Here is a 17,629-nt window from a genome sequence, read left to right on the forward strand (position 1 = left end):
GCACCCCCTGCCTCTTAGTAAATTTTTGTCTGTGCTTTGGGAGACCCCTTTGACTGAGGATGACATTGTGCTCTTTAGTTACGTTTTAGTAACACCGAGTGTTACATCCTGCCACTATTTATTTTGTAAAAAATACTCCCAAGTTGGTTACTTTGTTGGTTGGAGCTCCCCTGAGTGGGTGACTGGTGCTGTTACGAAATCCACTCCCTTATGTAAGGGACATGGTGTGTGGTGCCCTCTTTGTGCTCGTACTGCAGCTGTCGGGATTTATTATTGCTCCCAGCGTGGGGATGTTGGCAATGTGTGACACAGGCTTCAGGACACGCTCCTGCCTGCGGCTGCCCTGGGGGGAAGAAACCAGGCAGATAAGGACTTTGCTGTTTGAGCACCATCTTTGGAAAGCTGCAGGAGATTCAGGTAACGTTGACTGAAATGCGGTGGATGCCAGTGGTATTTCACTTGTCTGTGTCTTAAACTCTAAATTATTTTGTATCCTTTGCTTTAAACAGCAAAACTGAGCTGTTCTGCACTGTTTAGTTGCTTGTAGCACCCTTGAATGTGTATGTTAAACTCAGACAGGTTGCTATGTTGTTCAGTGTACCTCAAAGGATATTTTTAGAATGACATAAAAAGTGTAGAGGATCACAAAATAAAAAGGCTTTCCCTTGTAGGATGATTTTACAGTGCAATGTTTCTTATCCTTTAGAATGCAAAAGGACTGATTATTAACCATTTATTTTGTCTTCTAATGGGAAGAAAATTTGTCTTTTTTTATACTTCTGAGGTAGATGACAAGCTGATGGATGTGTGTAGCATTTTCTGCTTAATGTCCCAGTAGTTTCTTATGCTACTTGTTATTCTGCAGATGCATACAAAGACTTCAAATCCCATTGAATCTCTTTTCTGTTCCTCATCTAATGATGTTGCTATAGCTAAGTTCATGTGTAGACACAAAAATAATGTCAATAATTTTCTTCTAGGTGTTATGGTAACATGTAGAAACCTGCAAAGTTATTTTTCACCTTCAAACAGGTTAATGGCTGCTGGTATTTTAGTAATAAACTTAAACATTAAATGTGTATCTTTGGTAGGGTGAAGTCAAGAGGGCATGGTGCATCCTCCCTAAAAGGAAAGGGCTATTCCATACTGTCCTCTTTCACTTGAAGTTTTGAGAGGAAAACCTGCCTAGGACTTTGCACTGTGAGGAAGATTTCTTGATATTCAGCATATTTTTTACTTTGATTGTCCTTTTTTTTTTCTTTTCACTGTATAGAGATATTCCTTCACCCATTGCCTTATTTAATTGCATTCCTATTGGGTCTTTAAATATGTGTAGATTATTAGCTGTATACTGCCTGTTTTACCATTCCAGCAAAAATCAGTTAAATCTGCACATAACAGTGGAAATTTAAAAATTAAATTAAAACTTCAAAAATTATTAAAGCACTGATTTTTTTTTCTTCCTGTGAACTCAGTGTTCTTCCTAATTGTAAAATATCAAGAATTGGAGACGATTACTTCTGTCTACTTTTCTACAGAGAGCAAAAATTGTATTGTCCTCTGTCATACTTTTCCTATTACTTTTTTCTCTGGAGTCTGTGTGTTCTGTGACTGTTTATATAGGCACATATGCTTTCTGTTTAGCATGTTATTTGTAGATCCTGCTTCCTACTTATTCTCATATGCAACTCTTAGTAATAGGTTGTTTCCCTCTTTCCTTCCCCTCAAAGCCAATTTATTCAAACAAGATTAGATCCTTTAGGTGCAATTTTTCATGTCTTTCAGACACTTGTTGCTACCTTTCCTTTCAATCCTTTATAAGCCTACAAACCCTGATTTTAGTTTATCTAAATTTTAAGATTTCATAAAATAGTTTTAAACATTTATCAAAGCTCTTTATCTCTCTCATTTTTTTTTAAATCAGCTCTTTTGCATCTTTGAGAGTATAAGATTTGAACTAGTTTGCTTCTGGTTCTTTTATGCCTTGAATATTGATACTTATGTGTCTACATGTTTTTATTATCTATATAAGTAAATTATAGCATAATACATGTAAAAAGAATTTTCTTTTTTAATTAAGTGTTTGTGGGGAAAAAGAAATAAGGTACTTATTTCTTATATTATTCAGGCAGGCTTGTGTTTCTCTGTCCCAGGGTTTGTGACTTAGTATGGATTTGACATCATCACGACATAATTATCTACAAAACGAACTGGTAAGAGAATTGGAAAGACAAGAAGGTAAAATGTTTCTTATTTAATTATTTTTCCTTTTTGCACTTAAGAATATTGTTAAGTATAAGGAACAAAGTGTCTGGCTGACAATGAGCTATCTTCTCATTCATTTTTTCTGAAGAACTGTGTTTATGCCACTTGTGCAGAAAATACAACAGATAGCGCTGTTGTATTCTAGCTATGCAGTGGGTATCTTAAGTATGTTACGCCTGCGTACTCTTGTCCTGGCAGTTTCCCACCAGTGCCTGACATCTGTCTTCCAGCTACTTGCCTGTGACTGGTTCCAGGGAATGAAGCTGTGACTATGATCAAGCTATTCAGAGAGGTTTGTTTATGGGCTGTCAGTTAGGGAGAATTGGTTATTACAAGCTTGGTTTCTGTCTAGACAGTCTCAGACCTAATCTTTCAAATCCCTCAGGGGCTATTGACAGCTTTTCCTCTTCAGCACTTTCATGGCTGCACATCTTTCAAGATCCTAAAATATTGTAAGTAGTCCCCTTTTTAGCAGTCACTAGGAGTAGACAAGGTTTTAGTGCAAGTGCATGTGTTTTGCAGTGGGATCTAGTTATGTTCTACAGCTGAGTGTGAAAGGAAGAGGGGTTTAAAATTATTTTATTTTTCATAATATTTTTGTTTAAAATCTCAGCTGAGTTGTGGTCCATGTACAGCCAAGCTTTTGGATTTCTGCTTTTTCAAGAGAGATCAGCATGCAGTTTTGCTTTGCTACCTGTTCAGTGAGGCAACATGGAGCTTTGGACATGACTGCAATACTTAAAATGAATTATTTGCTCATTAAAACTAATGTTTGTTATTTCACTTTCAAATACTTTTTTTGGAGTACCCCAGACTGATGACCTTCTCTGGAAAGCTGATGTTGCACAAGAGGGTGACTGATAGGGATTGGTATAGGCTGCTGTTCTACAAAGGACCGTTTAAGTGTCTTAATTTGGAGATTTTCTTTGATGCAATTCTCTTTCCTTTTGTCTAATTCTGATTTGAACAAAGAGCTCAACTTGATCCTATGCAATGAAGCATGATTATTAGGGGAAGAATTATCTAGAAGAATAAATGTTAAAGATAGATCTACTAAAGACTGAAATATTGATGACTGTCATTGTGTGTTCCATAGTACACGAGGGCTGAAATAAAGTTCCGCAGTCATTTCTATGCTTCTGAAAGCTTGACTGTCCAAAACAGATATTCTCTTCATGCAGGATTCAGGGCAGGGAGGAGTGAGGCTGCATGTAATCTCTTTAGGTTTTGAATTATGAAAATAAATTGAGTTCTAGGACATTAGGTCAATGCAAGCAAATTAGTCAGTAGAATATTTAGATCCAATGCAGAAATAGTTCCCCTGTTAGCTAAGTGGAATGTGTGTCAATAGCAATAACAGGTGGTTCTCTTCCATGTCTAGAAACACTAGTTTAAGAGAATGAGGAGACTTGAATGGAAAATGGAATATCTTCACAGTTTTATCTGACACCATACTTTGGCATCTTAAATTCCATGCCAGGTTCTGGAAGTAAAGGGTGCTGAACCTGCTGCATGCAGATTTACCTGCTCGATCACTCCGAGCCTGTGCCTTCCCTGTTCTCATCCTTTTTCTCTACTGCCTTCACCATTCCTATTTCATTATTTCACCTACCCATTCTCAATATCTGTTTCTCAGGGTTCTTATTCTAGTTCAGTTTCTCTGCAAGTTCCAGTCATGGGATCATAGAATCACAAAATGTTTTGGGTTGGAAGGGACCTTAAAGACAATCCAGTTCCCACCCCTCTACCATGGGCAGAGACACCTTCCACTAGACCAGATTGCTCAAAGCCCTATCCATCCTGGCCTTGAACACTTCCATGGATGGGGCATACACAGCTTCTCTGGGCAACCTGTTCCAGTGTTGCACCACTCTCACAGTCTGAGCTCTTTATCTTTGGTGCCTTCCCCTTTGCTTCTTAATTAACTCATCGTCTTCAGTTTAAAACTCCTTATTTTTGTTCATGATTCCCATTACTACTGGTTCTCAACTTACAGTAGGTTCTCACCCAGTCTGATCTTTCCTTGTGTGTCTTTATCCAATCAGTTCTCTACATCTGCATTATTAGATGTCTCCTTTCTTTCCTCACATAATTTCTCCCAATCATTAGCTTTAAATCTCCTTGGCTAAATGTTTCTAAGATCAGATTCTACCACTCCCATCCTAATTTCTTTGGATACTAGATTACTTTACCCCAGTTGCATCATGTGAATTCAACCCAGAATAACTTTATGTCTGAGACAGAAGGAGGAGAACAACTTTGCAAGGCATACTTGTCCTTGACAGTCCATCGTTGCAGTTCACTTGGCCAGGGCTTAGTTTTTAATCCATAAATATCTGAGAAAATACTGACCTGGTAACCTTCTAATAACTCCTGACACTTTAGAAGGGACCCACTCCTTCTACTCACCCTGCTTGACAGATGTCCTAATTGATGGTAATTCCTGCCATCATTTCAAGTATCTTCATGAAGTCCAGAAAGGTGCCAGTGAGAATCAGCCTAACCCCGTAATGTAGAAATTAAGATATTCAGTTGGGAAGAGGAGTGAGGTAGCATCTCATTCCTGTTTCCTTGGTTACTTCTAAAGATACTTCTTATCTTTCTCATTCCCTTCCCTGCTGACACTTTCCCACTGACTTCACAGACTTAGCTGTAAACTGTGAAAAATATCCTGGGACCTGAGCATGGAGTCCAAGTCTGCCTTTTCACAACTGAGTACCCAATTTGTATTTGGGCTTTTCCTTGCTTATTGTCCTTCTGGCATGATTCTTGCAGTCCTGGTTTTCTGATGGCCCACCTCTGGTGGTGATGGAGGGGAGGGGAAGCATTTGGTTCTGTAGGATGGCTGGAACACACTCCTTGTGTGAGTTCTGAATTTGAATTCTTCTGAGGAAGATCCAGCACTCAGTTCCTCCATTTTCTGAGTTCCTCAATCACTGAACCATTCTTTATATAGTGGACTTTGCAATCCATAGTGCTGGTTAAATAAAGAGCTTATTTATACTATATATAAATAACACTTTTGCAATATCTTCCCACACCACCTGACTTCCCTTCTTTCGCCTTCCATTTTTTTTTATTTTTATTCTTGTGTCTTTGCTTTGAATTATGCTTCTATCTTAAGATTAAAAACCAACCAACCAAACACCAAACCCACAAACAAACATATAACCTCTTACATTAATGCTCATCCTAAAAGCATTAATGCCTACACACACACCCCCCAACTCATGAAGTCACACCATTAGTTACGTACATTTTTTTCTTCATTGCAAGGTTGAGAAGTGGCAGAATTCAAATTCTACTCCTCTTAGGCAACAAGCTGTCTCTAAACCAAAAAAAAGTCTAAAAGAGGTAGTGTAGAATAAGACCTCAGTGTAACTCGATTAAGGAGTGACTAGAAATAAATGGTACCTTCACAGCAAAACAGAATAGTCTAGAAATACCTCTTCTCTTTATTTATCTCTTGACTGTCTTACAGTAAGTTACCTCTGAGCTCTTTTGTTTGAAAGTGGTGGCATTCAAGTACTCTAGTAAACATCAGTAAAAATTTATTAATTTAACACTTCTGTGTTCCTTTTCTCTCCCCACAAGAAGTAGACCCACTTTCACTGAAGACATAGCTAAGCTGAAGTGGAAACTTCTTGGTTATGGATAGAGCAGAAGTTAGAGGCAACACTCAACAAATAAAGTATACATTAACTCTGTAGAGAACTCTGCAACTTATTCTGCTCTCTCAGCCATGTGCCCGTCTTTCCTATTTTCACTTCTCTAATCTTTGCACTAGCTGCATTTTAACAGTAAATAATATTTTTCGACTGCCACATGGAAAAGGTAGTAGAGTTGCATGGATTGATGTTTTTAGTTTATTTTCAGGTCCTTTATTCAAAGATATATTTTAGAAACCCAGAATTATTGGTAGGTGACAACTGATGGCGTTTTCTTGAGTCTCTTCCTATCCATCAGGAAGTTGGTTGCCTTTTCTAATATACATTAAACCATCTAATTTAAAGTTAAAGCCTTTTGTAGTCAAAGTCAAATAATTTAGTTATTTTTAGACATTAAATAGCTGCAGAGCCTTGACCTGAAGGTGTTTTCAATGACAGACAAACATGATGAACTAACAGGGGAAGTACTTCACACATTAGAATTCATTATGTGTCCCTGAGATGGACACTATGGTACTTCTATTTCCAGCCTTTTAATGGATTTTAAATGACCTGTGACTTGGATAGGATTGGGATATCAGTGGTGTAAATTTCAAATTCACAAGTGCCTCTCAAGCCTGGGTAAATACATAGACTGGGTACTGTGAGCGTACCCCTCTTCAGATCTTGTGTCCTCATGCTCTGAGCTAAGTGCATTTTGTCTTTTGACTGAGAAGAGGCTGCCCGTTGTGGCAGTTGTGTATTTCTGCATTTCAAAGTATAAAATTTCAAGTATTATATTACCCTGACATACTATCTCAGATTAATCAATATAATACACCTCTTCATTGCCATCGCTTCAGCAGGTTGAACTTGTAATGAGTGTACTGCTAACACTTACATGATGATCTCCCTTTTTGTAGGTAGGGATGAAATAAGGAAAAATTAACTGTCATTTAGACAAGTACTGTAATGGTGCTTTGCTTTATATTCTTAGAAAGGTATAGGTTACATCTGACTTCTGTGAAGTCAAGAGCATGATTAGATTTCCCTCCTAACCCCTTCCTTTAAGGGTCCTCAGGCTGGAACAGAATGAAATAGAAATAAGTGGAATGAAATAAAGATACTAAAGGGATATCACCTGGAATTTAGGGACTACTTTGTGATTCAGGATTTTGTATGTTTCCATGGAGACATCTGTAATGCTTGCAGGACCAGGGCTCTGATCCAGAGATATCAGTAGCTCAGTAAAAATTCTGAGATGCCAGAGTCCTTTAGTATTGGGACCCTTATGTTTTTTTGGGGTAAATTTGGTCTGAGCCATTGGAAATACCCATATGGATTCACAGGAATACCTTCTGATGATTTCTATCAGTGGAGTAACGTAACTCTTCTCCAGTCATCTCTTACAGTTACAGAGCTGGTGGCAGATTTGTTCCCTCACCGATCTTTCTGCAGGTATCCTCTTGACTTCGGGATATATAGATAGCTATTTTATACATATATATATATATATATATATAATGTCCATATGATATATATAAAATACATCTTAAATACTTAGTTTGTATGACTCCAGTCCCATGTGTCCAGAGTGGGGGGATCTAAAGAGTCCTGGCTATTACGAATTCTTGGAACTTTTTTGCATTATTCAATCAGTAATATCAGCACAGGTGTTCATCAGTGTTCATCAGACCCTGACACAATTGCTGAAAAGTCATGGAGGACTCCATGTATGTCTTCACAGCTGTTGATACATGGTATTAAAATATTTTCAAGTACAAATATATATGGTACATTTTAAATCTAAACTCTATAGGTGAGATTATACTGCTTCTGAAGAAGGGAGAGTATGTTGTTGTAGGGCTGAACTTTGTCAGGTCAAGTTCATTCTTAAGTCTTGAATTTCATTCCTTTTGCCAGTTGGAGAAGATCCATCAAAGCAGGAGAGAAGCAGAAGATGATTGGATCTTATTTCTTTATGACCTTGAGCTGTGACACCATTTGACCCCAAGAGATCAAGTAGGGTCAGAGCAGCACTTGAAAGAGGCTAACACGTATTTTTTTTCTGTAGGCTGGTTGAAACTATGGTTTCTGAATTAATGCTGTTCTAATCCCCTAGCAAAGTACTTGGAATATGTTTTGTTACTCTGTGTGCTATTTGTGAATGAGTCTGAAAATGGATATTGACTGCTAGTATCTTCTTAATAGCTTTCATGTGTAATGGTCATTTTACTTTTTTAGCCACATTTTAATTCAGGTATCTAAACAATGGTAACTTTTTTTTTTTTAATAAAATTTTAATTTAGCCCCCTTGTCTTTGCTGTTTTCCCTGCATTTTAAGTGCTGTTTTATGGTCCCTATCTCTGCTTGTTTTTCATTCTGTGGAGAATGCAATAATGTAAGCAATACCATTAGTTATGCAAAGAGAGATTTAACATATGCTATTAATTGATGGATACTTAACTGAATTTTAAGCTTACCATTTCCTGGTGGAGCTGTATACTTCCAGGCATGTTTTTATGCGACAAGTGGTGTAAGGGGAACAGCTGATCATGTAGCTAGTTTCTAAACAGGTATTATTTCTACTCATTCTAATGAGAAAGTGCAGATAAAGACAGCCTTCTGCATTGTTAAAGAAAAAGATACTGCAATTTGCAATTTTTTCATTCTAACCTGGTCTATCTCCTGTTATTTTCTTCTGCCTTTCCTTCCCCACTTGAAGGACTTCTCCAGGTCTGTCTCAGCAGAACTCACATCATTTTCTTTCTTTAAGTTTTGTTGTAACAAGACACCAAAAGTCACATTTTAACATTTGACTTGTGAATGTGTCAGCAAAATCCTCTGGTTCCCTACACAAGATTTTGCAGCTTGACACAAGTTTCTCTAACTAACCTGCCACTGACTTCACAACTCCGGTCTTCCACATGATTTAGTATGTCTCTTTGGAAAACTGTGTCTGCATTTCAGTTGTAATAATGATGATTGCTTTGCCTTTGAGAATGATGCTTTCATTCTTTTCATATGGTTGATACAGTGCAAGATGTGTCAGCAGTACCTGAGTTTTTTTCCCTCAGCCCTGATATTGACGTAAAATGCAGGGAGTTCAAAGAACACACTCCAAAGATTTTTGACTCCAAGGTTAGACTTCTATAATAAATAATACTTTATCTGAAGTATTTCAAAGAACACTTAAGAAATTAGCCTATTAGGCATAAAGTCTTAAGCAACTTAAAGACATTAAAATTCTGTTTCTTAAAGAATTTCAGCAGCTATAGATGGGAACTTCTTTGTGAACACAAGTTCAAGACCAAAGGAGTGCTATCTGTTTCACTAAGAAAAACTATCTCAATTTCTGTGTTACCTGAACAGGATCAGATTGCCTCGTCTTATTATAAATAAGGTTCTAGACTTGAAAATCCAGTGGTTTCTGTGTATACATGCTCATGCAAATAGATGAACAGGCTGAAGAAAATCATTCTATATATATATATACACCACTTTCATGCCTCTCCACATCACAGAAGAGGAATGAGGGCAAACCTACCTGGTCAAGCACAGGCAAATGAAGAGGGAAGGATCCAGTCCTAGCAGACCTTTAAGTTCTGACAGTTCAGTATGGATGCTCGAGTAGTATTGCTGGAAATGCTCATTATGCACTTCCATACTTACAAGAATTGACAGCCAAGTCATTCAAGCCTCTTCCTCACTTGTCTGATCCTGTTCTACTGACGAGTCATTTCTTTTTGTCTTAAAATGTCATTAGAATCATTCATTGAGCCATAATTTCAGGTTTGTTTTTTTTTAACAAGAGAATATGAACTAACACAGAGATAAACACTTCCAGGATCATAACTTCCTTTCGGCTTTTTACATCTGTTATCAAGAAACTAGCTTGATCATAGTACCAGCAGAATTTTCTTAATGTTTTCAGGTATTAGAAGACTTCATCTCACTTGGATTTTACTTACTCTTATAATAATTTTTGTGTCACTTGACGGATTTTCCACTAGTTCTTTATTTTTCTGTTCTGACTGCCCTGAAGGCAGTTACAGAAAAATTAACTTCTTTCCCTTTGCATAATCCCACAAGAAGTTAGTTTGAAAGATATAAAGCAGCAAACAGAGGAGTGTCTTTTACAGTATAAGTGTCTTTTGCAGTATGTAAACTTGTATGAAGGAAAGTGAATCTGACTAGAAGTCTGCACTCCTTATTTTGTCAGCACTCTTCATTGGGATCATTAGAATCCCAGTCCTGATAAAGTTTCTCAGGTTTTAAAGCCTGTCTAACATATGATAACTCTGATGAAACAGATACTCTTTTTGATTCTTCACAATACTAGTATCTTCCTAAGGAGAAATTAAAAAAAAAAAAATTGTGTAAGCTTCTCCAGGAACTCACCTGGAGGATTACCAAAGGGATAAAATGGGCAAAAATTTAAATGGTGTTATTAATCAGCAGATTGGGGATTCTTCTTTTAGGAGTGCCGACGGTTTAGCTCAGGAAGGAAGTAGTGACCTACAAACTCTGTCAGTGTAGGTGCTACACAAGGCTGAAAGTTCGCTGATCACTTAAGGAATAGGTGTGAAATGTTTATTAAGCACTAGAGGGGTAGCTGTAATACTGCTAAAGTTTTATAGATCTTCTGGCAGAAGCTTTGTAAGTTAAGACTTAATAAGTTACCAGCTTCTCAACAAAATTGGATCCAAAACTGATGTCAGGGGAGGAAGAATCAAGAAAAATGACTGTAATTGAGAAGTAATAGAAAGAATAGCTTTTACTTCCACAGCTAGTAATGATCACAGAACAAGATCAGACTGCTCTAAGCAATAGAAGATTAAAAGCAGGCTGTATCTGGTATGATTGGAAACAGGATGATATATTAAATACCCTTATGATATGAGTAATAAGACAGATTTATATTATTTCTTTAATTAAAAAAAAAAAGATTAATTTTACCCTGAAGCAGCATTTCTCTGACATTTAATTCATGTTTGCCAAGAGCTCCCTGATTACAGGCACAATGACTCGTGCTTTCTCTCAGCTTAACATTAGAGGCTTGAAGATGATGTAATGGGCTGACACATACTACTTGTTTCCTAACATCTTAGAATAACAAAGTTTCAGTGTTGAGCATTTTATTTTAGTTATCTTTATAAAATTTATAAAAAACTGTATGTATTTTTTCCAGTAGTATATGCATTGCATTATTTTTAATTTTGCTGTATCCCATGATTAGCGTTCTCCCCTCACAATAAATTCTTGGAGTACTGTGGTTGGTTAGTTGTTTTTTGTTGGGTTTTTGTGTCTTAGGGTCAACATACTAAGATTGAATATTTTTGCTTTTTCTTCTTCATTTGTTGCTGTTCTCTAGTCTCCTCTGATACTTAAAGTTGAGTTACAAGCTTAAAGCACTGGCTAATGAGCCTGAACATCTTCCTTATGTAATTTTGTTTGGTATCATCTTTTTCTTAGTTCACTTGTGCTCTTGTTCCTTGGGCCTTGTATCCCAAGTAAGAGAGAGAGACTTTGTCAATATGTTAGCAATAAAATTACTGAGGTATATGGTAAAACAAGTGACACTACTTGTGGCTGTCATGTCCTGTGACTGCAATGATTTGAGGGAGAAGAAAGTGTGAAGAATCTTTGGAAGACCAATGTGTTTTATGCTGATGAAAGCATAAATGTTTTCATTTTTAACAGCAATTGGGCCTGCAATTTCCATGCAGATCCTGATATTGATATCTGTGATTTTGTTGGGGGCTGCAGGCTCGATACAGAAACTCTGCTTTGGACAAGGTGGTAACCCAGTTATCTAAATCTCTAGCATGCTTTCTAGAAGGTGTAGCTTGTAAACATGTTTTGCTTTAGCTGATTTGCCAACAGATTGTAGTTGGCACTGAAAGCAAAATTCTTGTGAAAACTTGGAATGAATCTAGACTTTGCTAAGAAAATGCTCTAGACAATTTCACTTACATATTTCTTTTCCTAACATTGTGGTGCTGCTTTGTGTGATGATGGTAAAACTGAAACTAGCTTGGTATGCAGCTAAAAAAGAATGAATCCTCTCCTGTTAGAAGAGTTATCCAGGATTATGTTAGCTATCATAAATATCCTTTGCTTAGCAACAGGAATGGCATTCAGGATATCAAGCCAACTGGAAAAAATATCTCTGACAGGGCTCTGTTGGGGTGGGCGGATAAGCTTTCCTGATAACACTAGTGCTTTCACTCTTGTCTGTTATAATTTGTGTTGCTAGGATCTGTTTCACAAGTTTTGTGACAGACTTATAAATGATACTCTGGCTCCTTTTGTTTACTGTCAAAAAGAACCATAATGTGGGGAAAGTGAATAGCAAAAGGATATGGAAAATAATGAAAAATATAGGTGCATAAGACCATGAGTACCTATACTAGGGCAGCTGTTCTTGAAGGGAAAAAGAAGTTTAAAAATTTCCTTTGGATTGATGAAAGGAAAAACAATGTATGGTGACATTGCCCTTTACTTTTTATGAACTTAGCTGCTTCAGCAAAATAGGAAAGAAATTATTTAGTCATAAAACTTTAAACTTCAATTAGAATTCAGGAGAATTGCCATATATCATGCAAACTGTTAATGGTGAAATGTATTTTTATTTACAGATGTAATTCATATTCTTGCTTCCAAATCAACTTTTCAACATGAATTGGTAGTTTCATTATCAGTCCACTCAGCCTGTTTGACTTCTTATACTTTTTCTTCCAGGGGAAAAAGAGGATGAACAGATAGTTGCAGAAATCATGAGGAGACGGTTTTTTCCTGCTCTTATAACTCATAAGACCTGGGAAGGCTTTCACTTTGCTGGCCATGAGATAAGAATTACGGAAGCCACTGATTGTTATGGGGCAGTCGTCTGGCCATCGGTACAATATTTTTGCAGTATTTTTGGTTATTTTTTATTTTTGGAATCTTCTAGCACTTTTTGATTTGTTTTGTATGACAAATATGTTTTATTATATGTTGTAAGCCCAAGGAAATAATTCTGTGCTTCTCTGTCTCTGTTCTGGAAATCCCAAACCTGAATTTAGCCTGGATTTGTTTGAATTCGTGGTTCTGAAAGCTTAGATGGTATTTCTTCTTTGTGCCCCCGTCATACAAGGTGTATGATCTTGTGTCCCCTCCTCATTTACCAGTAACTTTTGATTCTATTAGGCAATTACAAGCATATTTTGAAGGAAATATGACAGTTCTACGATTATTGCATTTCTGTACGTTTTGTAAATACAGATGGCTGTGTATCAGGCAGATCCAGGTTGTGGAAACCACTATACTACAAGCTCACAAGATATTAGCACTCACAGAAGCCACTCAGGCTACTCATGTAAGAAAAAAATTTGCCTTACAAATATGTAGACAAGGGAAAAGGAGCTTTCAGTTTCTTAAGCAGCCAGAAATCTAGTGGGGGAGAACCACTGTCCTTGGCTCTTGATTTAAGAACTGTGAGCACATCCACCATACAAGAATCCTTCTTCAAGGTTTTGAATCTGTACAATGTAGCTAACTGACTGTTTGGAAATAATTAAGACTGAAAGAATCCACCAGGAGGTGCCACGATGAACCATTGACACTTGTGGCTTTCAGGGAACAGTCCCTGTAGGAGAGACCCAGGAGGCTCCATTTCTGTCCCAGCTGTATCAACCTCCCAGGTTCATACTATTTTTAAGAAGTATGGCCATAGTTCAGCTGTGATATTCCTGGTTTTAGGAGATCTGGACAAATAATCTATACTATGTGTTTTAGTGATGTCAGTGCATGTCCTCATGGAAAGTTTGGCTGACTGCTGATTATTCTCACAGAATCATGGGCTTCATTGAAAAGCACCTTTTTTTTTTTTTTTTTTTCCTGGAAGGGCTTAGCCAGTTTTGCTGTGTAAGGAAGACAACCTTTCAATCTACTTTTCTTGATGTTCTCCCTTCCTCTTGATCTAGCTTTACTTGAACTCTTCTGAAAAATGTCAGCCAAATTTGTCAAGAGAGGAGAAACTTTAATGAAAATAAAGTTTCTGTATGTTTCATGGAAAGGCAGAACTCTCAGGAACTTTGGTTTTGCTATCTGGTTTCTACAGCAGAATAGGGCGAACTCTGAGGGAAGGAATTATAGGAATTTATGGAATAACAGGAAATCCTAATATAATGTGCCAAATATCAGTCAAATATCAGGCCCAATCTATAGGAACCTGACTTTAATTAGTCCTGGTTCTCACAGACTTATTTCTTTACCAAAGTTCACATTATCTACTCTTTCATGGTCTGAATTAAGAGGTAGAAAACAAGAACTTTGTTTGAATTTTTAGAACGTTAACACTGGGTCAACACTCCTGTTCCTTTCCTTCTACTTCTTAATTAGTTAAAAGCAAAACTAAGAGTGTAATTTTATTGTGCCAGACCAAGCCACTAATAATTACCTTTCCAAATGGCAAGAGGGTGTGGCAACCGTCATATATATTTCAGTGGAGACTATATAATTGTCATCATCTGGGGAAAAATATGGGAGACAAGCTCGAAACTATCTTTGCCAGGGAAATAAAGTTAACAATTTCTATTTCAACAGTGAACTAAAATTCATTGATTAGTGTGAGACAGAGCAGATAAGCTGAAGGGGCTTCTTAATCACAGTTTATAAATACTTGTGTAAGGAGTCTGTTGTAGAGGGCTCTTTGTGGCTATATTTGCTATGAAAGTTTGCTAAGCTTAAGGAGGTATGCACTAGAAACTGAAAACAAACTGAACTGGAAGAAAAGGGGGTAAATCTATTAGTCCCTTTTGAATTATTATGATAATTAATTATTTGTAGAAATAATTTACCACTAGAAAACTTAAGGGGTGTTGTGGATTTTCTCTCACAAGCAGACCTTATGTCAAGATGTCTTTGTGAAGGACACCTTTTAAATCAATCAGAAGTTCCAGATATAGGCAGGAATTGCTGACTGTAATTTTACAGCTCATGTTATGCATAATGACAGATTATCTAATTGTAGTTGTTCCATCTGGCTGTAATAATTTACACACCTATATGGAGGCATGTTGTGGCATTTATTTTGTGACCTATAGAGCTCAAAGATCATAATGAGCTGTGATGCTTTAGGGATAGTACTTAAATGGATATTGCTCATTTGAACAGACAACAGGTTTTTTGCATGCTTTTGAATGACAATGCATATTTAGTGAAGGGGTTTATTTCATTAATTTATTCAGTATGTTCATGGATTTCCTCCACTACAGGCTCTTGTTCTGTGTTACTTTTTGGAAACTAATTCTAAACAATACAATTTGGTTGACAAAAATGTGATTGAAATTGGAGCTGGAACTGGGTTGGTCTCCATAGTAGCCAGCTTACTGGGTGAGTATGTGCCATTGCTGTTACGGTCTTAGAAATAGCTCTCAGATGAATAATGGAGGACAAAGGAAGTGGTTTAGTTCTTCTAAAAGGCTGTTGTTTGAGAGCTTCCCAGACCGAGAAACAGTAAATTCTAAAAGGCATGTTTGGAAACATGCTTTGTTACTTTTTTTTTCTGTGAGTGTATTGATGCAAGAAAGGAGTAAATATATTGTCATTAACTGTGTTAAACAGAGGACCAAATAAGAAATTAGTGGCTTCACAGGATGTCAGTTGGAGCTAGATGTAAGTATGACCAATGCACCCCCTTCCATTTACCAAAGAAGATCTTGGATGCCAGATCACTTTCTATCCATTTGTGTTTCAGTATTTTCCTTCAGCAACTTGATTTTTCTGCTACAGACACTGTTGTGTTTTCTCTCATGGTAGCCTATTCTTCCTCAAGAGTATTCCAGGTCAGTGGCGTCTGCATTTTAACAGAACTTAAGCTTTCTGTAGTCTGAGAAAACTTCTTTCTCTGTGAAAAGCAAGAAACCTGAGGCAATGCTTAAATCTCATGCTGACTTCTTGGAGTCAGTAACTGGTACTCCTTGATCCTTAGCTGGTCACTGTATTTTAACCAGTGTGACATCAAGACACAGTAAGTATCTAATTTCTCCCCACCAGCTGCATTTAGATGGCAATCTGTAGAACCAAGTATTTATTTCAAGCACAATGTCTAAGAGTTATTGGGAGCATTTACATTGTTCTGTTACCCTCAGTGAGAGCTATTTGATAAAACGAGTTCCTTGTGCAGTGGCTTTTTTGAATGGACTTTTACTCAAGTCTTGAAGTATATTAAAATGTTACATTTGTTTTCTCCATGTTACAGGTGCCCTTGTGACTGCCACAGATTTGCCAGAATTACTGGGAAACCTTCAACACAACGTTCTCCGTAATACAAAGCTGAAAAGCAAGCACCAGCCTTGTGTTAAGGAATTGTCTTGGGGAATTGATCTGGAAAAGAACTTTCCTAGGTCTTCCTGTCATTTTGACTACATTATGGCTGCTGATGTAGTTTACCACCATCCGTTCCTGGATGAACTCCTCCTAACTTTTGATCACTTGTGCAAGAATGATACTGTTATTCTGTGGGCTATGAAATTTAGGTTGGAGAAAGAGAACCAATTTGTGGACAGATTTCAGACCCTGTTTGACTTAGAGATGATTTCTAATTTCCCCAGTTTGAACATAGCCTTGTATAAAGCAATGAGGAAAGGCAGCATGAAAGCCGGCCTTCCAAACTGATGGTCTGAAAGTGAGATATAGGAAGGTGACAGTTTCAGTTGTTCTGTAGCTTGTTCTCTTTTCAATAATTTCTATGTTAGTAGCTGCTAACATCTACATGAATCACACTTTTAGAGGTAGCTAAAACAAAGCATGTGATTCCTAGTGCCTCCCTAATAAATTGCAAAATTCAATTTGTTGATAGTTTTATACACAGAAGAGATGTATTTTTTACATTTTCTTGACTTTTATGTGCTAAGATGACAATAATAAGTTTCTAATAAGTTTCACTGGTCTTACTGCTATTGTTATGAGTCATATAATGAATATTTCCAAAAGCTTTCAGTTACAGCTTTGAGTGGTGTCTTATATGATCAACCAATCATTTAAAACCCAAGACTGTCATGAATCTTTGTATTTAAAAGTTGAGGTGTTAAATATGATCTTTTCCCATTCTCACTATCATGTTAATCCTTCCTTGGAACACCCTTAATAGGATGTTAAATTAGCCAAAAAAAACCTTACTACCTATATTGTCATAATACAGGGATAGAATATATTAGTTACCCTTTGATTTAATAATTATGCTTTCATTTTTTGTTTAGATTCAGAGATTCTTCATCAGCTGCACACATGAGGCAAGAGGGAGTTAAATGTCTTGTTGCTTGAACAAGTGCTCAATATGTAAGTTGTACAAGAAAAATACAGCATATCACCAGCTGCCCTTTGCAAAGACCTTAGATTCTTGGATGTCTGCTCCTCCAAAAATAGACAGTTATCTGGACATCAGGGAACAACAAAGGAAAAATGACAATGACCATGAAGAGAGGAGCTTTGCACTGCTGGCTGCTGGTGGCTGGAGGTAGAAAACTAAAGCAGCCTGTCATAGTGTGCTTGAGACATGGACAGACTTAGATATTTGTTTGGTTTTGTAATATGGACAAACAAAATACTTTCCTCCTAGTCCTCAAGATTGTGTGCTTCTGTTTACAGTGGCCTATTCAATAGTTTTCTTATGGGGAGATTAATAAAATTATTCTTTCCACATACCATATTTTCTGAATCTGCTTGATTTT

At 37.0% G+C, this 17,629-nt stretch overlaps 1 protein-coding gene across 11 annotated transcripts; it reads left to right on the forward strand.

Annotated features, from left to right (window-relative positions):
* The first annotated feature begins 211 nt into the window (after positions 1-211).
* LOC113963530 (protein-lysine methyltransferase METTL21E-like) lies at positions 212-17,152 on the forward strand. 11 transcript variants are annotated; one of them, XM_027674717.1, is made up of 6 exons: positions 212-417; positions 2,133-2,213; positions 2,651-2,717; positions 12,657-12,814; positions 15,173-15,290; positions 16,159-17,152. In XM_027674717.1, the coding sequence occupies exons 2-6, from the start codon at positions 2,169-2,171 to the stop codon at positions 16,572-16,574; spliced, it is 804 nt and encodes a 267-aa protein (XP_027530518.1). In that variant the 5' UTR covers positions 212-417; positions 2,133-2,168; the 3' UTR covers positions 16,575-17,152. The 11 variants fall into 11 exon arrangements, with proteins under 11 accessions (XP_027530518.1, XP_027530519.1, XP_027530516.1 ...); XM_027674718.1 differs by having other exon boundaries at positions 2,155-2,213; XM_027674715.1 differs by having other exon boundaries at positions 213-417; positions 2,129-2,213.
* The last annotated feature ends 477 nt before the right edge of the window (positions 17,153-17,629 follow it).

Source organism: Neopelma chrysocephalum, unplaced genomic scaffold (assembly GCF_003984885.1).
Source record: "Neopelma chrysocephalum unplaced genomic scaffold, ASM398488v2 Primary Assembly neopelma1_25, whole genome shotgun sequence".
NCBI classification, from domain to species: Eukaryota; Metazoa; Chordata; class Aves; order Passeriformes; family Pipridae; genus Neopelma; species Neopelma chrysocephalum.